Genomic DNA, 22,655 nt, shown 5'->3' with positions numbered 1-22,655 from the left:
TCCCTTAAGTTAACATTAATTTAGGGAAGGTATACTGCCTTTAAATCACTATAATATAAAATTCATATTTTTAAAGTAAACGTACACATTTTTTTCTTGTTTTGTTCAAAATTAATATAGTTATTATATATTTCTTTTCTTTTAAATTTCATGTACAAAAATGATTAAGAGAATACTTCGACTCGTGAATATGAACAGCTTACAAATAGATATTTTTTCTTAGCAATGTGTACGTACCTTGTTTTAATTTTAGAAACAACAAAAGAAATCCAAAAGACTTGAATATCTATTTCGTAAAATGTTTATTCCATAGAGTTAACACAACCGTGAAAAAAATAACATCAGAAAAGACCACTGGATGCTGAGTTAGGATTTATTTTCCTTGAGCTCTTCTCTTTTTCTGTAGAAATAAAACAAAAGTCCATATGAGTACATGCAACATGCTAGCTGGATGAAACTGTAATATACATATTAGATAATTCTGATCACTACAAAAAAGTAATTATGTGTCGTATTAACATTAGGCTGGACGTATGTTGTAAATTGATACATTTTTGTGAGGTAATGGCTTGTATCGTAAATTAAAATATCATTATATTACGAGTCCAGTAAATCTCATATTGTCTTGCACCCCGTCTACCTTGTAGCTGTCCATTGAGATATCGTTGATATTAACGCACTTTACAAAAATGTGCAAAGTTTGGTAGAAATAATGGACTTTAAATACAATAAACTTTGTTTAGCTATACGGGATAAATTAAACAGATAACCAAAGGGATTTTTAGTTTACTTTAAAAACAGTTTCTCGATTAAGAAATTTCCTCCTATAAGCTCACACGTAGTTCAACTATTTACAAGACCATCTCTCCAGATTTATATCATCGGCAAACAGGATATGAACTGCATCGCTTTGCCGTCAACTATCCCATTATATTTTAATCTTTTTACTGTAACATTATAGCTGCCCTCCTCCCCATAAATCATACTTATCAGTGTTTAGAAATTATCATTTTATCAACCAATTAAAACCCAGAATTTTTTATTCATACATATTCTACAAAGTTCGTAAAGTGTCCCCATAATAAAAAATGTTGATGTACATTCATAACGCACTGGCGTCGGAAGCAAATTGAAAGTGGGGGGGGGGGGGGGGGGGGGGGCTAGACTAATCCTCAGAAATCTTAACAAGCAAAAAAAAAAAACCTAATTGGGTCATTATCAAAATATGCAGCCTTTTGCGTCAGTGTCAATTTAAAGGGGGGAAAATAATGTTCTGGGGAATATATACAGTGCCATTGGATTTTAGAAACTTAAACCTATATTGTTGAACAAATAAATCGACAATTTTACTGCTTAAAGAATAAAAAAAATATTATTTGTTATGAGATTTCAGTGAATTTATGTTGTCATTAAATTCTTCCAACGTCTTTAACCTACAATATCTTCAATAATATTGATGTTTTATTCCAAAAATCACCGTTAATTTTCAAAACAACATTCATATTTTAATTTCTGATATGCTCCTTAACAAGTTCTCTTTCAAAAACAATGAATTTGATGAGATATATGCTTGTACAAAAAATTTTTGTCATTGGTGTTACAAGGCAAATTATATAAAAATATCTTAAAATACATCAAGTAAATAATATTGTACTACAGTTGGAATCCCTCAGATCATAGTGACATCATTCCCTGCTACTAAAAAGATAAATGTATCAGTGATGACATCATTGTGATAGAAAATATGGCAGAAAATGTTAGTATGCTCCGAAAAATACAATGTAAACTGTGTCAGTGGGATAACGTGCTATTTAAGGTTTTCTATTATGAAAGAACAAAAAAGTTTTTCACACAAATGATGAATGTTTATCACATTATAACATAGGCTATGTAGCTTTGTGTAGTATCTGTTCTCTTGGGTCATACTGCTACATTTACTATGGATACATCAGTGGTATAACGGTCAGTGGTGTAACCAAAAATTGTTGTTACACCACTGAAAAAACTGTTACACCACATCACATTATTTAATCATTTTACTTTTTCTTCCATTTCATTTATATTTTGAGCATTTTAAAAATTGTTATATATCACTTTTACAAGTTAGACACTGTCACAATAAAGAAAGCTTGACTATTTAATTGCAATTGTGTTTTTTCAATCTGGAAAATGAGACATGTTACACCATTGACATTATTTGAAACACCATTGACATTTTGTATGCTCTAATTATGTTTTACTCATTTAAATACTTGATTAAAAGATAAAAGTAAAAACAAATTTATTCTAATAAAGAAATGAAATAATCCACATTTTATTTTTATTAAAAAATCAATTTTTTTAATGACTTATAGTGTATTATAAGATATGTTATTCCACTGACATTTCACATTCCCTATTATGTTATACTAAAATCTTTCAAATGCTTAAAGGTAACAAATGCTAGCTGAGCTTCAACAAACATATATAGACAAAGAGGAAGTGTATATGCGTTGTATGCATTGATTTTGGAGAAAATTCGAGAAAATTCAATTTTATTGTCGAAAATGTATGATTGATATGAGCTGGTATAGTATTGACAATGTTGTTTGTGAGATTGATGAGGCAAAGAAAGTTCGAACACGGTACAAGGTGGATATAAGTGTGTGGATGCCAATAGTAGAAAATATAAAATCAAGAATGAGTGAATTCATGTAAAAAAAAACATCTACATGCAATTTTTCTGTCAGTGGTGTAACACTGATTATAAGTGGTGTAACAGTGTGTCTATCTTCAGATTATGAAAGAATGAGGCATGAAAACTTTTATTTAAGATCAAATTTATCATGTTTTAAATGCAATCAAAAAAAGAAATTAGTTTATTTTACAAAATTTAACACGATTATCACTTATTTATTATCGCTAGGTCAGTGGTGTAACTTTTATGTCAGTGGTAAAACATAATAATCAGTGGTGTAACATGTACATTTTTCTCCAAATAAAATTAACTGACAATAATACATGTACATTTGAAAACACCAGTGCATTTATAGTAATGTCTTTTTTATGCTCCATTGAAAGAAGAATCCAGTTGTGTTCTTTTTAATGCTCAAATTAAAAATCTGTTGAGTAACATCAAGACTTTGTCTCAAATGTTATGTTGGTCACTATGTAAATGTGTCAAATATTTTCTGTTATCTAATTCTAATATTTTGTTGATATAAACTTTATGTCCATCATTTTAAAAGAATTATTTTATTTTATTTAAGAATTTTTTCCGATACTATATACCTGTTACACCACTGACAAAATGTTCACAGTTCATTAAATTTCAGTCTAATTATCAATCAAATGGTAGATCCCAATGTTTGCAAATTTTAAGATGTTATACTTCATTGTTTGTTAAATGTGTTTTTTGCAATCAAAGTAATTTTTTCAGCAATAATTTTATCATGTTTTACATTTTTCAAAAGTCTGCATATTTTGATAATGACTCAGTTCCCAAAATCATGAAAATCCTAATCCGTGGGTGGGTGGGGGGGGGGGGGTACCTATAGTTAGGGGGTGCTATTATGACTATGACTCAAACTGCTCAATATTTCAATCTTTTCAAGGTAAATTTAGGAACATTTATGTTTCCGGCGACAAAAAGTGGGGGGGGGGGGCCTGAACCCTCTCTGATGCTATGTACCTAATGGTTAGGTCTAACTTTGCAAAAAAAGGGGGGGGGGCTAAGCCCCCCCCCCCCCCCCCCCGGTTCCGACGCCTATGTAACGAACTTTGAAATTCATGTTTAAAGTCCGTTTACGTACTAAAGTCCTTTAAAAAAAAATCATGAGTGCGTTGATTTAGTCCCAAAATAACTCAAAATGCTTATTTTTTTTCAAATGCATTGCTACAATTACATTAGCCTATAAGTTCTAAAAAAGCACATTTGATATTTGACTGATACACCTGAAAAAAATATTATAAGCGAGAGTTCGGGAAGAGAAGAAAACTCTTACTACAATAAACACCGCCGCGCCGACCCCGAGAACTGTGATGAGGACGAGAACGACAGCGACGATCACCCCCGTGTTGGACCCCTCATCCGCCACCTTTGTGCGCTTCACATGTACATGGGCGTGCTTGACTGGCTTTTGCGACTTCATCTTCGCTTCAGCCTTCTTGTTTGCGTGCATGGACTCTGTCTATACATGTAGTGTTGGAAAGAAAATCTTTTAGAAGAGGACAGTTTGCATTTTATTCTTTGGCATGCGAATATATTATTCACTGCCAATAACATCATGTGAAATATAACTGTTATTTTTTTAGTAGTGCCAGTAGTGGCCTTCCAACAAAGACTTCATTATATCGTCTTTTCACATGGTCATTTCTTGCATTTATTTTGCAAAAGTGAAAACGAAAATGAGAAAACTGTAGCTTGCATTTTTACAATTCAATTTCATTAAGGTCTTCCGTTTCCAACGGAAGACCTTCTACTGATTCTGTTGGAAATTCTTCATTATTATTAGGGTGTTCCGTTTCCAACGGAAGACCCTCTTGTTATTCTACGGTTTCATTTTCTTTATTAGGGTTTTCCGTTTTCAACGGAAAACCCTTCTGTTATTCTACTGTTTCTTATTTTTTTTTCCCCGCAAATTTTGTGAAGGCCATTAAACGTTTTTTTCTGATAGCTAAAAAATTTATCATTTTATGAAGAAAAAAAATCACTAGATTACTTTTAATAAATTAAATTTTGTCATTTGGTATGTAATAAAACAAACTTTGTGCTATATTTATTTGTAAATTCATAAAACATATATGCGAAAATCGTACATGAACGAGTTAATTGTCTATACATAGACACACAAGCGAACAATGCTGCTTCCGGGTGAGCATTTGTTATTGCTCTGATTAAATTTCACGGTTTTATTCTGTTTATCTAAATCATTTATAAATGCAATGAACATACACAACTACTTTAGTCTTATTTAAACGTGCTATGTGTCCGCGCAGAACAAATCTCTGCACTGTCGGCACCCCCTGTCTGTAACCCCAAGAATGTCAGACACCTCGGCTCAACGACACCTCGGCCCCAGGACACCTCGGCCCCAGGACTCCTCGGCCAAGACGGGTCGGCCCAAATTTTGAGACACCCCGGCCCAAGCAAAAGACATCTCGGCTCAAGCAGAATTAGAATAAAATATCAATGATTTTCATGTTTTATTTATATTTTATTGAATATAAATTATATGATATATATAATTTGTAATTAAAAAAATATTTGTGTTAGTTAGCTGTATATTCCAATCTTCCCCTCGCGCACATGGGCACACGGCACACCTGTTGAGTATATCTTGTATATTATGTGTTAGTTAGCTGTATATTTCCAATCCCCCCCCCCCCCCCCCGGCGCACATGGGCACACGACACACCTGTTGAATAGATCTTGTATATTATGTGTTAGTTAGCTGTATATTTCCAATCCCCCCCCCCCCCCCCCCCCCGCGCACATGGGCACATGACACACCTGTTGAATAGATCTTGTATATTCTGTGTTAGTAAGCTGTATATTTCCAATCTTGCAAGTTAATGTTCCATGGTCAGAGGTCTTATACGCAAATGAATAAAACCATGTCTAGACAAACAAAGTAGCAATATTCTCACCCTGTTTATTAAACTTAAATCATGAATTATTCAGTTTTTTTACTTTGTTTAAGAATGTGATAAACTTAACAAAAATGATCCAAGGTTAAGAAAAAAGGATTGTGTTTACTGTTTATAAATTCTGCTTTTCATTTAAAAAAAAAAATAATTGACTAGTCATAATTTAAAAAAAATATTGCAATAATTTACACCAGAAACATTAGAAATGCTTCTAGTATATCCACTTTAAAGAGTCTATTAAATTCATTATTTTTAATGAACTTTTAATTAAATTTTGGGACACGTAATAATAATATAATACATTGTCAATTAAGGAACAAAGTAAGTATGTTAGTGTATTAGAAAAATACGTATTGTAAGATACTGGATGAAACTTTTATCATCAAAAAATTGTATTGAATTAATTATGTCTTTATGAGTACAAGAACATACGTTCGACTGTCTATCAAATATTTTAAGAATCATTGTTTCTTTGGGCCGAGGTGTCTTGTACATATTTTTAAATAAAAATTTCTGTGGGCCGAGGTGTCTTGTACATGGGCCGAGGTGTCAATAGTTTTGGGCCGACCCGTCTGGGCCGAGGTGTCAACCGCCCTGGGCCGAGGTGTCGTTGGGCCGAGATGTCCGTCTTCCGAATGCTGGAGAAAACGTACCCAGGAGAAAACGTACCCAGGAGAAAACGTACCCAATTTATAGGGTACGTTTTCTCCAGGAGAAAACGTACCCGGGTACGTTTTCTCCAAGAGAAAACGTACCCTATGAAAATGATAAATAATAGTTTTCATAGATATTCTTAAATGAAAGAAAATAAAATATACCATGAATATTTGTATCATTTGTTGCTGTTGTTTTTAAATGCATAGTCACCATGGTCACGTACTTAAATTAAGACAATAATTTGTAACATATCATACACGAACATGGCCTGAGCAGTTTAATTTGTCGACAATTAATCCACCATTAATGAAACCGTTAAATTATTAGTTTTTATTGCAATCTCATTTGAAGAACTAAATGATGAGTATCTCAAGAAGTCGATATCGCGGGGTTTTTTTCACCATTTTTTTTTTGAAAATTATCTATAATACAAGGTTGCTTAATATAACCAAGTCCAAGTCTTTTAAATATTTGTTTGATTCATATATATGGAAACTAATACGAGATGTAACATTGAACAGTCAATTTGCTTCCGACGCCACTGAATAATGTGTGGAGGGTGAATATTTCTACCTCCTGCACGGGGAGGCATTACATAATATTACATAATTATAACTGCTCAAGTATTTAATTGATTATCACTATAATTAAAATCAGGGGATCTCGCATAGAGAAACTCAAATAGGTAAGGCTAACGGTATATGGATAATTAGAAGAAGTAGACTGAAAACACTTTATGACAGGTCATTATTTCGCACTAAAATAAAAGTTGCTACAATTATTATAAAGACATCATTCATAAAATAAATATATTTCTATACATATATGCATTAAAATATGCATTAAAGTAGAATTTGAAAATTATTTAATATGTCCAACCCCTTTAAAATTATAAAGTATTAAATTCATATATCTATAAAATTCTTACATTTCTGTACATTTATTATGCAAAATAGTATTTAAAAACTATTAAGTAGTATAATTATGATTTTCATATGGTACGTTTTCTCTTGGAGAAAACGTACCCGGGTACGTTTTCTCCTGGAGAAAACGTACCCTAGAAATTGGGTACGTTTTCTCCTGGGTACGTTTTCTCCTGGGTACGTTTTCTCCTGATACCCGTCTTCCAACCCCAAATATAAACAGCGACGAACGGTATTATGGGAAAGACAGAGCCATGGATGCCGAAACGCAGAGGAGAAGTTGTGACTTGTGTATTTTTTCGCCGTACATGTTGTACGTTCACGTGCACTTTCAATCCACAGTGAAGCACATGAACATGTACCGGGAACACTACTTCGTATTTGTATATTAAGGAGGGATATATTCTTCATACTTGTTTGAACCGTTTGAATCGTTTACGAGGAAATTCTGACAGTCACAGTAGGCCTACTGTCGGCAGATTGATCAGCTGTTGAGAAGGTGATAAGAGTTACGAGTAATAACAGAAAATAGATGGACATTTAAAAGTGTGATTTATGTGGATGTTACTGAAGAAGGTAAGTCTTTTTACTCATTTTAAAGTTTGAACTTTCTTGTCTTTAGTGGTTAAAATGTCAGCATGTAAACTAGTTAACATTTAGTCTATAGATGTGTACATGTAAGTACGTGCACACTGTCACTGATGTAGGTTATTTTGTTAGTTCAGACAATATAAATCCTTTTAACCACAGGCACCTGAATTTTTATCAATCAGTCGCTTAATAAGTCATTTATCGAAAAATTCTACCCCAACTATATATAAATACACACCTTGTGTATTTATATATAGTAGGGGTAGAATTTTTCGATATATGACTTATTAAGCGACTGATTGATAAAAATTCAGGTGCCTGTGTTTTAACAGAGTTGAATCCCAAATGTTTACCTTTTACTTGTTTTTTTTCCTTTACTTTTTACCAGAATTTTGTTTGAATTACAATTCAATTTATTGACAAAATCCGGTACATAGAATTACCGAAATACCCGGGATTTACCGAAATACCCGGTGAAAACACCGAAATACCCTTCAAAACCCCCAAAATGCCAATTATTACGCTAAAAAGAGTGTATGTTAAGTATTGTATATAGATAGTTATTGTATATAAAGTTAATTAATTGAATAAATCAGACGCTTTTCGTGGTTATTGATTAAAATGCAATTCTTCCAAGAAAGACAACTCTTTCATTAAATTTAGTTTTTAACCTGTTGATAAAAACCCAATGTAACTAAATCTATATAAATCTTTTTATTAATTTATTTCTTGTGAATAACAATAATTAGATTTATTTTGAATAATTCATTTGAACTGGACATAAATGTTTTCATCTCATTAGTTAACAGGTTTACAGGGTATATGGGAGGAAATAAAGATAGAATGAAAGGAATATTTATGGTATTATCATGTCAAATTATTATATGATATTACAAAATAAAAGCTGATAAACTGTTATATTTAATTCTTAGTAATTTTATTCTGGGAATAAAATTTCACACCTCTATTAGAGTGAAAAGCAATTCATGCAAGAGTTATTGTTCTTAATCCAATGTCTACACATGTTAAAAATCGCTATTTATGTCAAAATACTCACATTATCAAACTGAAAATTGGGGAAGTACATTTAATCACTTAGATTCAAACTATGATGTTAAATATTTGTGCTCAAATGAGGCAATTTGGTGTTTTTAAAGGGTATTTCGGTGTTTTCACTGGGCATTTCGGTAAATCACGGGTATTTCGGTAAATCTAGTTACCCGACAAAATCTACATGTGGCGAAAGTCATACATACAGTATACAAATATAGTTAGTACATAGATTTTCTTATGTTATGTGCATCACATATGAAGTTACAAATATTTCTCGGTTGAGGTTCTTGGGAGACTGTAAAGGATGTCCGAATTTATCTATTTAAAAACAAACCAGTTTGTGAATTTTCAACTCAAAATTCAAAGCAGGGTCTAATTAGAAACACATGATATATTCTTGTGCGGAAGACTTTAAATGTAAACATGAATACCCTGTAGACATAACATCAAGTAAATAAATTGTATACTTCAGAGTTAAAACATGACTTTAATATTTTTATGATGCCGATCATTGTATCATTAGAAAAGTTTAGCAGACCAACGGGTACCCGGTACATGTACTTGTACATGTAGGTTACAAGTTAGAACTATGCGTACCAGTTCACATAATTTTTCTTGTTTAGCAATTTATATGATGTGTACTTAAATTGTCCTTGTTAATGTTTTAAATGTAGTTTTTATATTCTCTTTTTTTAATCTGACTACTGTCAGTACTGGCGTGCGAGCAGTTCTCGTCGAGGACCATTTCTTGCTGGTGCATTGTTACATCATATTTTCATATATAATTTTATGTGTTGATAAAATGACGTAACAATGCACTGGTGAGAAATGGTACTCGGCGAGAACTGATCGCACGCCAATATTGATTAATTACAGACAAAAACTGAAGGTTGCAAGTGTTACATTTTATTGAACACCATTGTTTAAATAATTCTTTATATATTTGACAGTCAGACTGGTTTGAATACCAGTGCCAGATAGCTCAGTTGGTAGTTAGAGCACCTGACTAGAGATTCAGGGGGCCCAGGTTCGAATCCCAGTCTGTTCCGTCATTATTTCTCCCATCTTGTACATATATATCAGATATACATGTATAACAGATGATTAAGAGTCATCACATGTTTTGCAAGATGCAATAAGTGTTAAAAACGTTAACTTTACACCACAATACATTTAAGTGAATATTTATGTTTCTTGATATTATTTGGTGTGGTTTTCTTGACAGCGTTGCATTCAAGTCAGTGTCAGCTACATTATGCATAAACAATTTACCCGCTCCTAAACCACAAACTTTCTTATAAGTGGATTTCGGTTACCACTGATTGTCTGCTGTTGCAGCAGACTAATAATATATGCACGGACAAAATTAACACAATGAACTTATCAGAGAATGAAAAATTCATTGAGTTACTTTCAACTGTTGGAATTCGGGTATTTTTTTTAAAATTTACATCCTTGTGACAAAACATATATGTGGTACATACAGCTGTAGCTTTATGAAGAAAATTTGGGTTAGACCATATATAGCTACCATGCAAGCTAAATGATATTTACAAAAAACTTGCAATTTATGGCGCACGAAATATACGCTAGTTTTATAAAGATTGACATACATGTAATGTACCACATTCTGTGAAATATAATCTATTAAAAATTCTTTATTAAGTTTACTCATACATGTTTTATGCTTATTACACATAGTATATTTTAAAACATGTAATTTATAAGAAAAGAAACAAAACCCTTGCTAAATTTATTTGCAAAAAAAACAAACCAGTAGAATTGATAAAACATGGTATACCAGAAGCTAATACATGTACTTTGACGCTGTTCGGATGGGTAATATTCCTTTGTAATTTACGAATTGAGATATTGACTGTTGCACTACAAGTAATAAACTCTCTCTCTCTCTCAATCTCTCTCTCAATTTGATAAGTGTCTATACCTAAGAAAAATTTTTAATATTGTCATGTATTGGGATATGTCATACTTATTACACTGCATGGTCAGTGTATTTTTTCCAGAAATAATGTAAACACAGCTATTACTAGTACATGTATGTAAACACAGCTAATTTTTTTTTTTATTTCAGCTCAAAACGGACTCTTGTTACCACATGGCACCACATGGCTTTTACCGGTACCCATTGATTATAGTGGGTCAGCTCTTGAGGTTAACCTGTCACCTCTACCCACATGCATATTCCTTGTGTTCTACAGACTATTTACTGGTAATTCAAATTAAATCGGATAATGCAAGAACAATAGTGGAACTTCAAGAAAGCATCATGCCATGTTGTGGTTTGTGTTTGATAAGAAATTATGAAAAGCAAAATTAAGGCTGTTTAAAGAAATTCATTATTGTTGTGAAAATTTGTTTTTCAATAAAAGTATGCAATTATGTTTCCTTTATTTTTTATTCCATAAAGATATTAACGAGGCCGGGTCTAATTTGTTCTGCCCTAGATTTTTGCATGATATTTTTTACATGAATTTCTACTGATATAATTATTATTTTAAGATTAAAAAATAAGACATTTACCACACCGTTTTTTTAGGGGGTCATCTAAAAGTTTGTTCATTTTTAACATAGGACCCTATGGGATTTTGCTTGAAATGTATCAATTTTGCACATTTTTTACATTTTTTTAAAACTTCTGCCCTAGGGATTTCTTTTTCTGTTCTGCATATAAAACCTATTGCTAAAAGGCATCAAATGGTAAAAAAAACAAAACTTTTACCTCCTGGTTTGTTCCAGGGGTCTTATCAAAGTTGTTTTTTGTATGCCCAATTTCCCAGATTTGTCGGATTATGGCTATTTTTTATTTGACAAAGGCGGAAATGGTGATCTTTATAGTATTATTAAAACATTCAGACATATTTAAGTAATAAATAAATAAATAACATCACATATTAAGGGTCATTAATATAAAATATATGGTTACTGTCTTGAAATATATGAATTAATCTATAGCCTATTTATGCGGGTTAAGAAAACGTGACAGAGGGCTAGGCTTGTTGAACCTTCTGCACGTTTTCGACCCGAGCCCAAATATAGCTTATAGTTCGAGACATTTATGTTTATTCCACAAAACAATTTCAATTTTATGCATCAAACGAGCTATTTTCAACAAATTTCGCTGAATATCTGCAGTTGAAACTATCACGCCATGGCGTCAACAAAGCAAAAAGATGACGTCACAATACAAATGAAACGCTGCGCGAAAGCGTGCGGACTCGTTCTGTACTCGGCCTCGTTAAGATGTGTTTACATAATTGAAAAATCAACCCCCCCCCCCTCCAATCCAATTGTCTGCAATAAGATTACATGTAGGATATGTAAATGTACATTTGACTTTGAAATAACATCTGCTATGATAATTAATTTTGAAATGAACAAGAAACCACCTATTTCTACCTTTCTAAGGTATATATGCATAAAGTAGAAAAACATGTCAAATTTGAACATTTTTCATGGAAATCAACTTGATCTGTCTCCAGCTACCTGGGTGTGTTTGAATTTATAATTTTAATTTAAGGCAGATGTCTAACTTGTAGGTTGTAACTTACTGTTTAAGATGGTTAGAAGGAGACTAGAAATCAGAATAGATTAGATATTCACTAAATATGATTGTTAATAGCTTACTTTTTTCATGAAAACAAGAAATCACAAGCAGGACAGCTGTCTATTTGTTAATTAAAATGGTACAAATCATACAATAAACAAATAAAGATCAAATTTTAGAATCATTGATGATTGTTTTCAAATATGTGTGAGAAATGACTCAAGGAAATTGCCACAAGTTTCATAAAATTAGGTAAAACATTTCAAACCATTACTTTTTGTGAAAATCAAAAGATGGGGGGGGATACATGTAAGGGCATTTCTAAGTGATGTGAAGCTTTTTATCATGATTATATCATGTAGATGTATGTTGTATTGAATAAGGTTTCTTTTTAAAGGTGGTTGAACAACAATTGACCTCTAAAAGGTCAGGTAAAGATGTTTTACTATTGAGAACCCTATAAATCTGTGTTTACTAAAGGAAATTGGAAATGGTGGGTTCACTTAAATGGCCATATTTTTATTAAACCTCAATGGAATTGGCAATATGAAGTATCCTTTTTCTCAGAATTGCATTAGCTTTCTTATTCTTAGACAAACCGTCTTTTCATAAAATGTTAGTGTACTAAGTTAAATTAAGGTACAAGGAACAGTTTCGGAAAGTACCGTCAATATTTTTGTAAAATTGAGAGTGACTGTACTTGAAGGTTTATCAGTGTTGCGTAGATTCATGAAATGAATTTTAATGATTATCATTAGTTAGAGGGATGTCTCTTGTTGGAATTGGTAAGCAATATTAAGGCCCTCTTGTTGGAATTGGTAAGCAATATCAAGGCCCCTAATTTTAAGTACCGTACATGAGAAGCAGTAAATAAATAAATTGTGAAACTTGCGGCTATGACTGTTGTGTTGACTTTACACAGTGAAATTGAAGGTTACAAACACAGGTTATATAACATGAAATGTAGGTGGATGGAATATTATATACCTATTTACTGGGTATGAGGACAATAGCTAGTTTATTGTCCCCCAAGACAGCAACTATTTCATGAGGCAAACAAAGCCAAGGGAAATAGTTGCTGTGGAGTGGGACAATAAACTTGCTATTGTCCGAATAGTCAGTTAATTTGTATTTTATTATACCAAAGAAAACTTTATTTGTCAGCGATACAGAATTTCTTGATGATAAACAAATTAGTTATCAAACTTTGTATTTAATGCAGCGATCTGATTAGGTCAGAGGTGTTCCTAGTTTAAAAAGGAGGGAAATCGAATTCTGCTGATGAATGGTTTTGATGACTATTCACCATGGGCATATAGCATGGATAATATTTCAAATTAGATAAAAAAGCATGTTTATGTGGGCGCCTTCTAGTTATCAGTTTGTCCGTCTGTCCATCCGAGATTGCTTGACCGGAGCATAGCTTCTCTCCCCTTGGCCCAATCTGGCTCATACCTCATCCACAGGGTTCCTTTGGGTAAAGGATGTGCAGTGACCTTGAACCATGTTTTTAGGTATAAGGTTAAGGTCATAGCAGAATTATATGTATAAAATCCTGTCTGGGGCATATCTTCTCTCCCCTTGGTCCAATCTGGCTAATACTCACAGAGTGTCTCTATAGTTAAATGATGTGCAGTGACCTTGAATGAAATTTCTAGGTAAATGGTGAAGATCATATCAGATTATGCAAAAATCCTGTTTTCAGAGCTTATATACTTTCCACTAACCCCTATTTGGCTCAGACTTCACATAAGCAGAGCTTTTGAGTAAAGGGTGTGTAGTGACCTTGAACCTATTTTCAAGGTAAACTGTGAAGGTCATAGCAGAATTATATAAAAAAAAATCCTTGTCCGGAGTATATCTTCTCTCCCTTTGCTCCAATCAGGCTCATACTTCACCCACATGATGCCTTTGATCAAAGGATTTGCAATGACCTCCAATGATATTTGTAAATCAAATGTCAAGGTCATATCAGATCACACAAAAATCCATATATTTTAAGAGCATACATATACTCTCCTTTAAGCCCCTATTTGGCTAATATTTTACCTAAACAGAGCTTATTGGTTAATGGCGTACAATAACTTTGAACCAAGTCAATGTGAAGGTCATAGCAGATCTTTTTAAAATTAGTTTTAGACTGTAGCTTATTTCCAAGATATGCTTAATCTTGGTCAGATTGCACAAAAATGCCTGTATGTTAGGGGAAATGAAATTGATCTAGAAGTTCTATGCCAGCTGGAGAAATTTCAAGTTATAGGTTGTCAAAGCAAAATTCTCTTAAATAACATCAGCGGGGCGCTTTGAAATGTTCACCATTTCAATGTTGTCTGGTTCATTGTAATTTTACATAGAAAATATTCACAGAGGTATAATAAAGAAAAACTACACATCAATAAGTTTCTGACAATTGATGATGCAACAAGCATACAGTACGAAAGGTCAACCCTTTGAAAAGCAATGAAGAGGAAAAGTTGCTCAGAATTATGTTTTAAACAAAATTTTTGGTTGGTGGCCCTGTTAAGGAGTTGAAGGGTTCGGCCCCTAAAACACAGTGTTTCAGATATAACTTGAACGGTCAACAATTCTTGAACACTTGTTGAACAAAATATGTTTATATTTACGAGACCTTTTATTTGATATCAAAAATATAACTGGTCCCTCAAGTTAGGGGCTAGGAAGGCTCAAAAGCTTAACTTTTTCCGGAGCAATATTTTGTCATTAATCATAAATGCTGAAAGAGCTTATCAACCTCAATTTAAAACTGAAATCCATTTCTAATTTGGACGATTGAATGCGGGATATAAGCATTAAAAAATTGATTTTTACAGAAATTTTAATTTTGCATTCTGGATTAAGAAAACAGATATTAGTTCAAGGTAAAGTTAACTTGTACCTTAAATGTAGTTTATATCAATTTGTTAAGTCGTACTTAAACACATTCGGATTTTTTGTTAAGTCGTTCTTGAAATGGTTAAGGTTTTTTGTTAATTCATACTTAATACCATTCGGGTTTTGTTAAGTCGTACCAAGAATCATTCGATTTTTTTTATCCTTATGTACTTAAGTTATTTTTATTACTAGATTAAGAACTCTGCTTCTTAGAGGTACATCTAGCGTTACTTTCGACATTAAAGGAAAACCCACTCGTTGCTTTGCAACGAGCTTTGCTCTAGTTATTCTTTTTTTTTTTCTTTTTCTGACTTTTTTGGAGCGCTAATTCTCAAAAACTATCCAACCGATTTGCACAAAATTTTCAGCACTGATAGAGCATGATCGGCGCTACATATCATTAAATTTTCAAATGATGATGTCACTTCCGGTTTCAGATATTGACGATTTTGTAAATTTTTAAGGTCATTTTGTCCACGCATCTCCTCCAAAATTTTCAGGGATTGTAGATGAATGTCTGTAGATGTACCCCCGTGCTTCCAATCATGAAAATTGCTCAAGGCCTTGAAGCTCGCCTGAGCCTGAAAATTAGCACCAAATTTTTTCACGAATTTATCACACATTTTCTTTAATATCTTTTGATGTATAAATATTTTGTTAAAACATGTAATGCAAAAGATGTTTATATTTGCAAGACCTTTAATTTGATATCAAGAAAAAGGGGCTGTGCCCTCATATTAGGGGCCAAGAGGGCTCTAAAGTCTTCTTACAATAACTCTTTACTGAAAAATATTTTGTTAATAATTATAGAAGCAAAAAATGTTTGTTGTACAGCTGTTTATCTATACAGTACCATACCTAAGTCATATGTTACGTAATTAGGGGTTTTAAGGGGCCAGAAGTTCAAAAATTTTATCATTTATATCAGAAAAAAGAAAAATATTTCAAAAAGCAATGTAGAATAAAAGTTGTTAAAAATAATGTTTTCAACAATATGATAACTAAAATTTTGTTGTCGATGGCCCCAGTAAGGAGTTAAAGGGTCGGCCCCTAAAACACATTTATACATATGTCTCGAGAACAGTTAACAATTCGTGAACACTTGTAGAACAAAATATGTTTATATTTGCAAGACCTTTAATTTGATATCATATTAGGGGCCAAGAGGGCTCTAAAGTTTTTTTTATAATAACTCTTTACTGAAAAATATTTTGTTATTAATTATAGAAGCAAAAATGTTCACTGTACAGCTGTTTATCTATACAGTACCATACCAAAGTAATATGTTACGTAATTAGGGGTTTCAAGGTGCCAGAAGTTCAAAAATTTGATCATTAATATTAGAAAAAGAAGAAATATTTTGAATAGCAATGTAGAACAAAAGTTGTTCAAAATAATGTTCTTAACAATATGATACCTTAAATGTTTTTGTTTATGACCCTATTTAGGAGTTAAAGGGTCGGCCCCTAAAACACATTTGTACAGATATCTCAGGAACAGTAAAGATTTTTTGAACACTTGTTAAACAAAATATGTTTTTATTTTCAAGACCTTTAATTTGATGTCAAGAAAAAGGGGCTGGCCCCTCAAATTAGGGGCCAAGAGGGCTGTAATGTCTTCTTACAATAACTCTTTACTAAACAATATTTTGTTAATAATTATAGAAGCACAAATGTTCATTGTACAGCTGTTCATCTATACAGTACCATACCTAAGTCATATATTACGTAATTAGGGGTTTCAAGGGGCCAGAACTCAAAACTCTGATCATTAATATCTGAAAAAGGAGAAATATTTTGAATAGCAATGTAGAACAAAAGTTGTTCAAAATAATGTTCTTAACAATATGATACCAAAACTTTTGTTGTTAGTGGCCCCGGTAAGGGGTTAAAGGGTCGGCCCCTAAAACACATTTGTACAGATATCTCGAGAACGGTTTACAATTCATGTACACTTGTAGAACAAAATATGTTTATATTAGCGAGATCTTTTATTTGATATCAAGAAAAAGGGGCTGGCCCCTCAAATTAGGGGCCACAAGGGCTACTAAGTTTTCTTATGATTACTTTTTTCTGCCCAATAATTTGATATTTATTATAAAGCAACAAAGGAGCTTTTATTAAGCTTAATCAAAAACTTAAATCCATTTTAAAATCAGACGATGCATTGCAGAGACATTGGGTTTTAAAAATTGAGTTTTCCGGGAATTTTGATTCCACGTTTTTTGTTTCAGAAAATAGTGTTATGTTCAAAGTTAAATTAACTCGTACCTAAAAAAATTCGGAAATTGTTAATTCGTACCTGAACAGATTCGGGATTTTTTATTATGTCGTTTAGAAATTGTAAAGGTTTCTGTTAATTCGTTTTTAAATCATTCAGATACTGCTAAGTCGTACCAAGAATTATTCGATTTCTAAAAAAAAAAAAATTTTTAATTTTCTCTTGAAGTTGGTTTCAGAACTCTGCTTCTTACAGGAACTTCTAGAATTACTCTCAACACTAACGGAAGACCCACTCGTTGCTTTGCAACGAGCTTTGCTCTAGTTTTCTTCTTCTTTTTCTTCTAGACGTTTCTTTAAACTGTAATATCTCGCTTGTTTGCCATTAGACTTTATTCAAATTTTCAGGGTTTATTGGAAATGACAATATCTCACTGTAGCACAAAATATTGTGAAATCGCTTTATCCGGTTTTGAGTTATTCCCCTTTGAATATTTTTTTAGTGGGTCTCGTGTACCTGCAAAGGCTCCGAGTTGATCCGTAGCAAGTAGTTTTAATTTACAAATCTTTAATGTACACATCTTGAACGTTGTCTTCCTAGTTTTACATGTTTGATTAACCCACGTATACTTCTTATAAAATTACATCGAAATTTATGTTTCCAAAAAGGTTAATTTTGCTTATATCTTTGCTCAATAACTTTTTAGTTGTAATTTTTTTCTAGACACATTTAGAGCAAAAGTTGTGCAGAATATGAAGAGCTTTCATTTGATACCATAAAAAAGGGGCTACCCCCTAAGATGAGGGGTCTAGATCCCTTAAAAGTCTTTGCTTCAAAACTCTAAAACTGTAAATATTTCGATATGGGACCTAGCGGTCAGCGGTTATCTAATACACGAGAGTTGCGTCTCTCATATACTAGTATGAGTTTATTTAGCCGCGAACTCCAGAATTGTTTTAATTTTGATTACACATAAACGTTTATGGACTAAACGATTGGGTGTCAATTAAGAAATCGTTCAGTTAATTAATAAAAGCAATGTCATTCTCAATCTAAAGCAATATCAGACATAGATCAATTGTGGGTTTTAAGTTTAATATAAAGAACTTCTATTTGATAGAATACGGTCATTATACTGCAAACAATTCAAATCTTCCTGGGTTCTGAGTTGTGCGTGTTTGTGCGTTGTACCTTTACGTAATCTATCCTTCGTCCACGGCCGAGGAGATGAGCCACGGCTGCACTATCTAGCGGCCGGTAAGCGGATATCTAATACACAAGATTCGCACACCGCGACGCACACTTAGATGAATATGAACGTGTTTGAGTTTATACAGCCGTAAATACAAGAACTGTTTTAAATTTATGTTATAAAAGTTTGTCCATCTTCTTTTAATATTTAATTAAACATTTGAGTGTAAATGAAAATTAATGAACGATATTACTCCAAATCGGAAACATCGTCAGACATAAATTAATGGTTGGTTTGTATATCTATATTTTTAAACCCCCCCCCCCCCCACCCACCCACAAATATTAAATGATGATCATCCCTCGCATATGGCTGAGGAGATCCAGCGCGATTGGACAAGTGATCCGCGGTCGGCTCGTGCTAATTGTTTGAAAATTGATTAAAAAAACTTAATTGAAGTTGTGTATTATGAGGTTGTAATGCAACTTAATTTACTTACAAGGTTATCTACAGCCAGTGGAATTCCAATATATTAAAATACAAGATAAATAGTTTCCAGAACTATAATACTATGCATGTGTGTATGAAGGTTGCACCCTCATTTGTATGCCTGTAGGTGAGAAGGTAAAGGTGTATAGATGTACATACAATGTATGACTGCACATACGGATTCCGGACCGTGGCTACAGACGATACCCATGATAGTATTTTAATACATCAATGTGAATTTTATCTAGAAACTGACAAGTTTCATAACTTCTTCGAATTTCTCTAAAACGGACTGTCTAATTCCTTCCCAGAATTCCAATTTACGCAAGCGCAATTGAATTTTTTTCAATTTATTTAGTCAACCCACTGACATAAAAATAAGGATTTTGCATATTATTGCATCGTCGAGAGAAGTAATATTTATTTCTGTAAATAAGGTTCTTTAATTCACGTTACATAGCGGTGTCTCTATGAAACAGCACCATCTGGTGTAAAATTTAGATGCTCGCTTTTGCATAAATTCTCCCGCTAATCTTTTTTTCTTTAGTTGATTATATATTATTTTGAATGTCCAAGTCTACTTGTATCATTAAATAATATCAGACGACACACATTTCCCTATAGAAAAGTTCAGAGATGCCATCAATTTTGACTAATTACTAAATTTTGTCAGCACGTAACAATTCTTAACTTGCAAATAGTCTTCAAAAATTTAGAAAGATTTAAATAAAGAAGTTATCTTAGAGAAAAGGTTACGTGTTTTGTAGGCGGGTTCGGTTTAAAAAAAAATACTATTCCTGACATGAATTATGAGTACATACTTTTTATAACAATGCTTGCTACCCTTTGAAAATTTAACTCGCCGTTAAACATCTCGTTTTTAAAGAATTTTTGAAACGAATACACAAACTGTGTTCGACAAATAATTTTCCTAAAACATTTTCTTCCTTTCTTTCTCAAAACACGTTTTATATACAGGCTTTCAATCACAACATGTTTTTATAACAAAAGCAGAACTGAAAGTTTAGTCATTATAATCGTTTGACACCATATCACATATATTTTCAACCCGCAGCAACAACGGAAGACATACTCATGGCTTTGCCACGAGCTCTGCTCTAGTTGATTGATATTTTTGTTTTACCTTATTTGAATTGTCAGACACAGTGCCATTCTTTGGTTTGTGGTGATTTTTCTTATTCTTGTCATGCTTATGGTGATGTTTTTTGTGATGTTTGTGGTCATTCTTACCGGCAGCTTCAAAAACAAAAAGACCAATGTAATACATATTATATAATAATGTATTCAAAGAGAGACAACTCATTTTTTCGGATAGACGTTTACAAACACCCTACCTCTTTCAAATCTCTCGACAATCTGTAAATAAACCAAAAGATCTCTGTAGATATTGTTTGTAATAATGATGATCATTTTCTTATTTCAAATGCAGTACATCATATTCAATTAATAAAATACAGAATCTACATTCTACAAGGACAAAGTTGTGTTTAAGTAAAACGTCATAAATATTTATAGTGGATGGTTCGGCAATTTGTAAATGTACACAATGTATATAACAAAAAAACTTACCTCGTCCTCAATTTCATCATCCGAGCTATGCTCATTAAGGGACATAGATTCGCTTTCTGATATAGCAATCATTACAACCAGTACCATACATAAGATACCTGTTAACAAATTCAGACGTTTACCATGTGTATACATGATTATGAGAAATGTTTGTTGTAAAATATTTTTTACAGTTCAGACAAAATTTTCTTACATATCACACCGATGACTTTAGTTTTCGATATCGAAATCATTTTTTTGGGGGGGTAGTCTGCTAGTTTTCTTACCATCGGAAACTCTAAAATTGTAAGTAAAGGGTCAAAACGATAAATGTACACTTTCAAATTCCGATATAATGCTAACGACGGATTTGGAATTTTTTCACAGGCGCTTGGGTCTATATGATTATATATATATACATAATGATTGTTACCTAACTCAGTGGTTATAGAGAACAAGTACAAAATGTCGTAAGTTTACAGACGAACGGACAGACGGACGGACAAACGGACGACGGATAATAGGGATCAGAAAAGCTCACTTGATCGAAGCTGAACAAGCTAAACCCGAAACCCCGGTACATAGTCTAGAACACCTTGTTCGCGCTATTTACAACATTTGGCCATTTGCAAGATACTGGGTTTTTTTCATCAATTTACTCTCAGTCACAATGTTACACAAACCTAAAGAACTAAACCATCTATATACTGAAGTAGTTACAGGATAATGAACTACTCGACAGGTGAACACTGTACATGTATAATCCTGAAAGTCTTGACGATTTCAGAAAACAGTCATCATGGATGATTTGCGCGATACAGCGTAAGTCATACAATTAAGCCTCTTCTGAAAAGCATTTGACTGTGGATTATATAGAATCTTTGGGCCCAAAGAACATCCAGACCTTTAAAAGGTTAGGATACAGTCAATACAATGACATGTGCTGGAGCACCATCCACACTCTTTGGCTGCATGAGTCTGACTGCTCAAAAGAACAAGAGGCCCTCTAAAGATGGTAAGAACTGTACCTGCAACGTTGGTTCCGAATTTAGGTGGCTTGGGTTGTTTCTCCCACATCGCAAGTGTAATATGGTATTTTTTTTTTATAGATGTGAACGCCATCTACGAAATATAATTCATTTCAAATTAAACATGTTTAGATGCAAGGATGGTGGATTTCTACGTGGTATATTTGGAAGAATAATCTTTCCTTGAAGATTTTGACGTTTTGCATTGATTCAAATGAACTGCTTGATAATATTACCTGTAAGCAATCCGCATGCACATAGATTTGTAATCACATGTAATCTAAAAATAACATTTAACAGTACTCAGAGAAACAGGTTGTTGGGGGTAATAGTTTTTGACCCGTTCGTCAGACCTGCTTTTTGTTAGCACAACTCCCCTTCAACTGCCGCATAGAATTTGGTGATACTTTGTGGGTATTTAGGACACTATGTGTAAATGGGCATATTTATATGGTGTTCCGATGGGGCCACTTCGACCTTCGCACTTTCGCCTTTAGGTCGAGGTGCGAGAGTGCGAAGATGCGAAGGCGAGAGTGCGATGTTGCGACGGCGAGGGAGCGAAAGTGCGAAGATGCGAAGGCGAAAGTGCGAAGTCACGAAGGCTAAGAAGCGATACTACCATCGCGCCTTCGCCATCGCAACTTAGCACTCTCGCCTTCGCATCTTCGCGATTTCGCCTTCGCCTGTTTATGATTGTGGAGGTCTCTATCGTTTAAAAACAATTTTAGCTGTATAAAAGGACATCTGTATGGTGTTCCGATGGGGCCACTTCGACATTCGCACTTTCGCCTTTAGGTCGAGGTGCGAGAGTGCGAAGTTGCGACGGCGAAAGTGCGAAGGTGCGACGG

At 33.2% G+C, this 22,655-nt stretch overlaps 1 protein-coding gene across 2 annotated transcripts; it reads right to left on the bottom strand.

The window, feature by feature from the left end:
* Positions 1–302: 302 nt before the first annotated feature.
* On the bottom strand, positions 303–22,067 carry LOC128161048 (uncharacterized). 2 transcript variants are annotated; one of them, XM_052824301.1, is made up of 7 exons: positions 22,044–22,067; positions 21,808–21,901; positions 20,801–20,898; positions 20,566–20,587; positions 20,355–20,467; positions 3,984–4,169; positions 303–400 (listed from the first exon to the last, which is right to left on the bottom strand). In XM_052824301.1, the coding sequence occupies exons 2-7, from the start codon at positions 21,899–21,901 to the stop codon at positions 374–376; spliced, it is 540 nt and encodes a 179-aa protein (XP_052680261.1). In that variant the 5' UTR covers positions 22,044–22,067; the 3' UTR covers positions 303–373. The 2 variants fall into 2 exon arrangements, with proteins under 2 accessions (XP_052680261.1, XP_052680267.1); XM_052824307.1 differs by lacking the exons at positions 21,808–21,901; positions 22,044–22,067 and adding an exon at positions 20,994–21,535.
* Positions 22,068–22,655: the final 588 nt, after the last annotated feature.

This window comes from Crassostrea angulata, chromosome 1 (genome assembly GCF_025612915.1).
Source record: "Crassostrea angulata isolate pt1a10 chromosome 1, ASM2561291v2, whole genome shotgun sequence".
NCBI lineage: Eukaryota > Metazoa > Mollusca > Bivalvia > Ostreida > Ostreidae > Magallana > Magallana angulata.
Note: the sequence above shows the minus strand (reverse complement) of the source record. Positions and strands in the feature narration are given on the sequence as shown.

Excerpts from the sequence above, each read along its gene's own strand:
- LOC128161048 (XM_052824301.1), bottom strand. The coding sequence starts at position 21,901 with ATGGCGTTCACATCTATAAAAAAAAAATACCATATTACACTTGCGATG. Across the intron at positions 20,899-21,807 it reads ATTCGGAACCAACGTTGCAG|GTATCTTATGTATGGTACTG; the intron begins GTACAGTTCTTA and ends ATTTGTTAACAG. Across the intron at positions 20,588-20,800 it reads ATGATGAAATTGAGGACGAG|ATTGTCGAGAGATTTGAAAG; the intron begins GTAAGTTTTTTT and ends GTTTATTTACAG.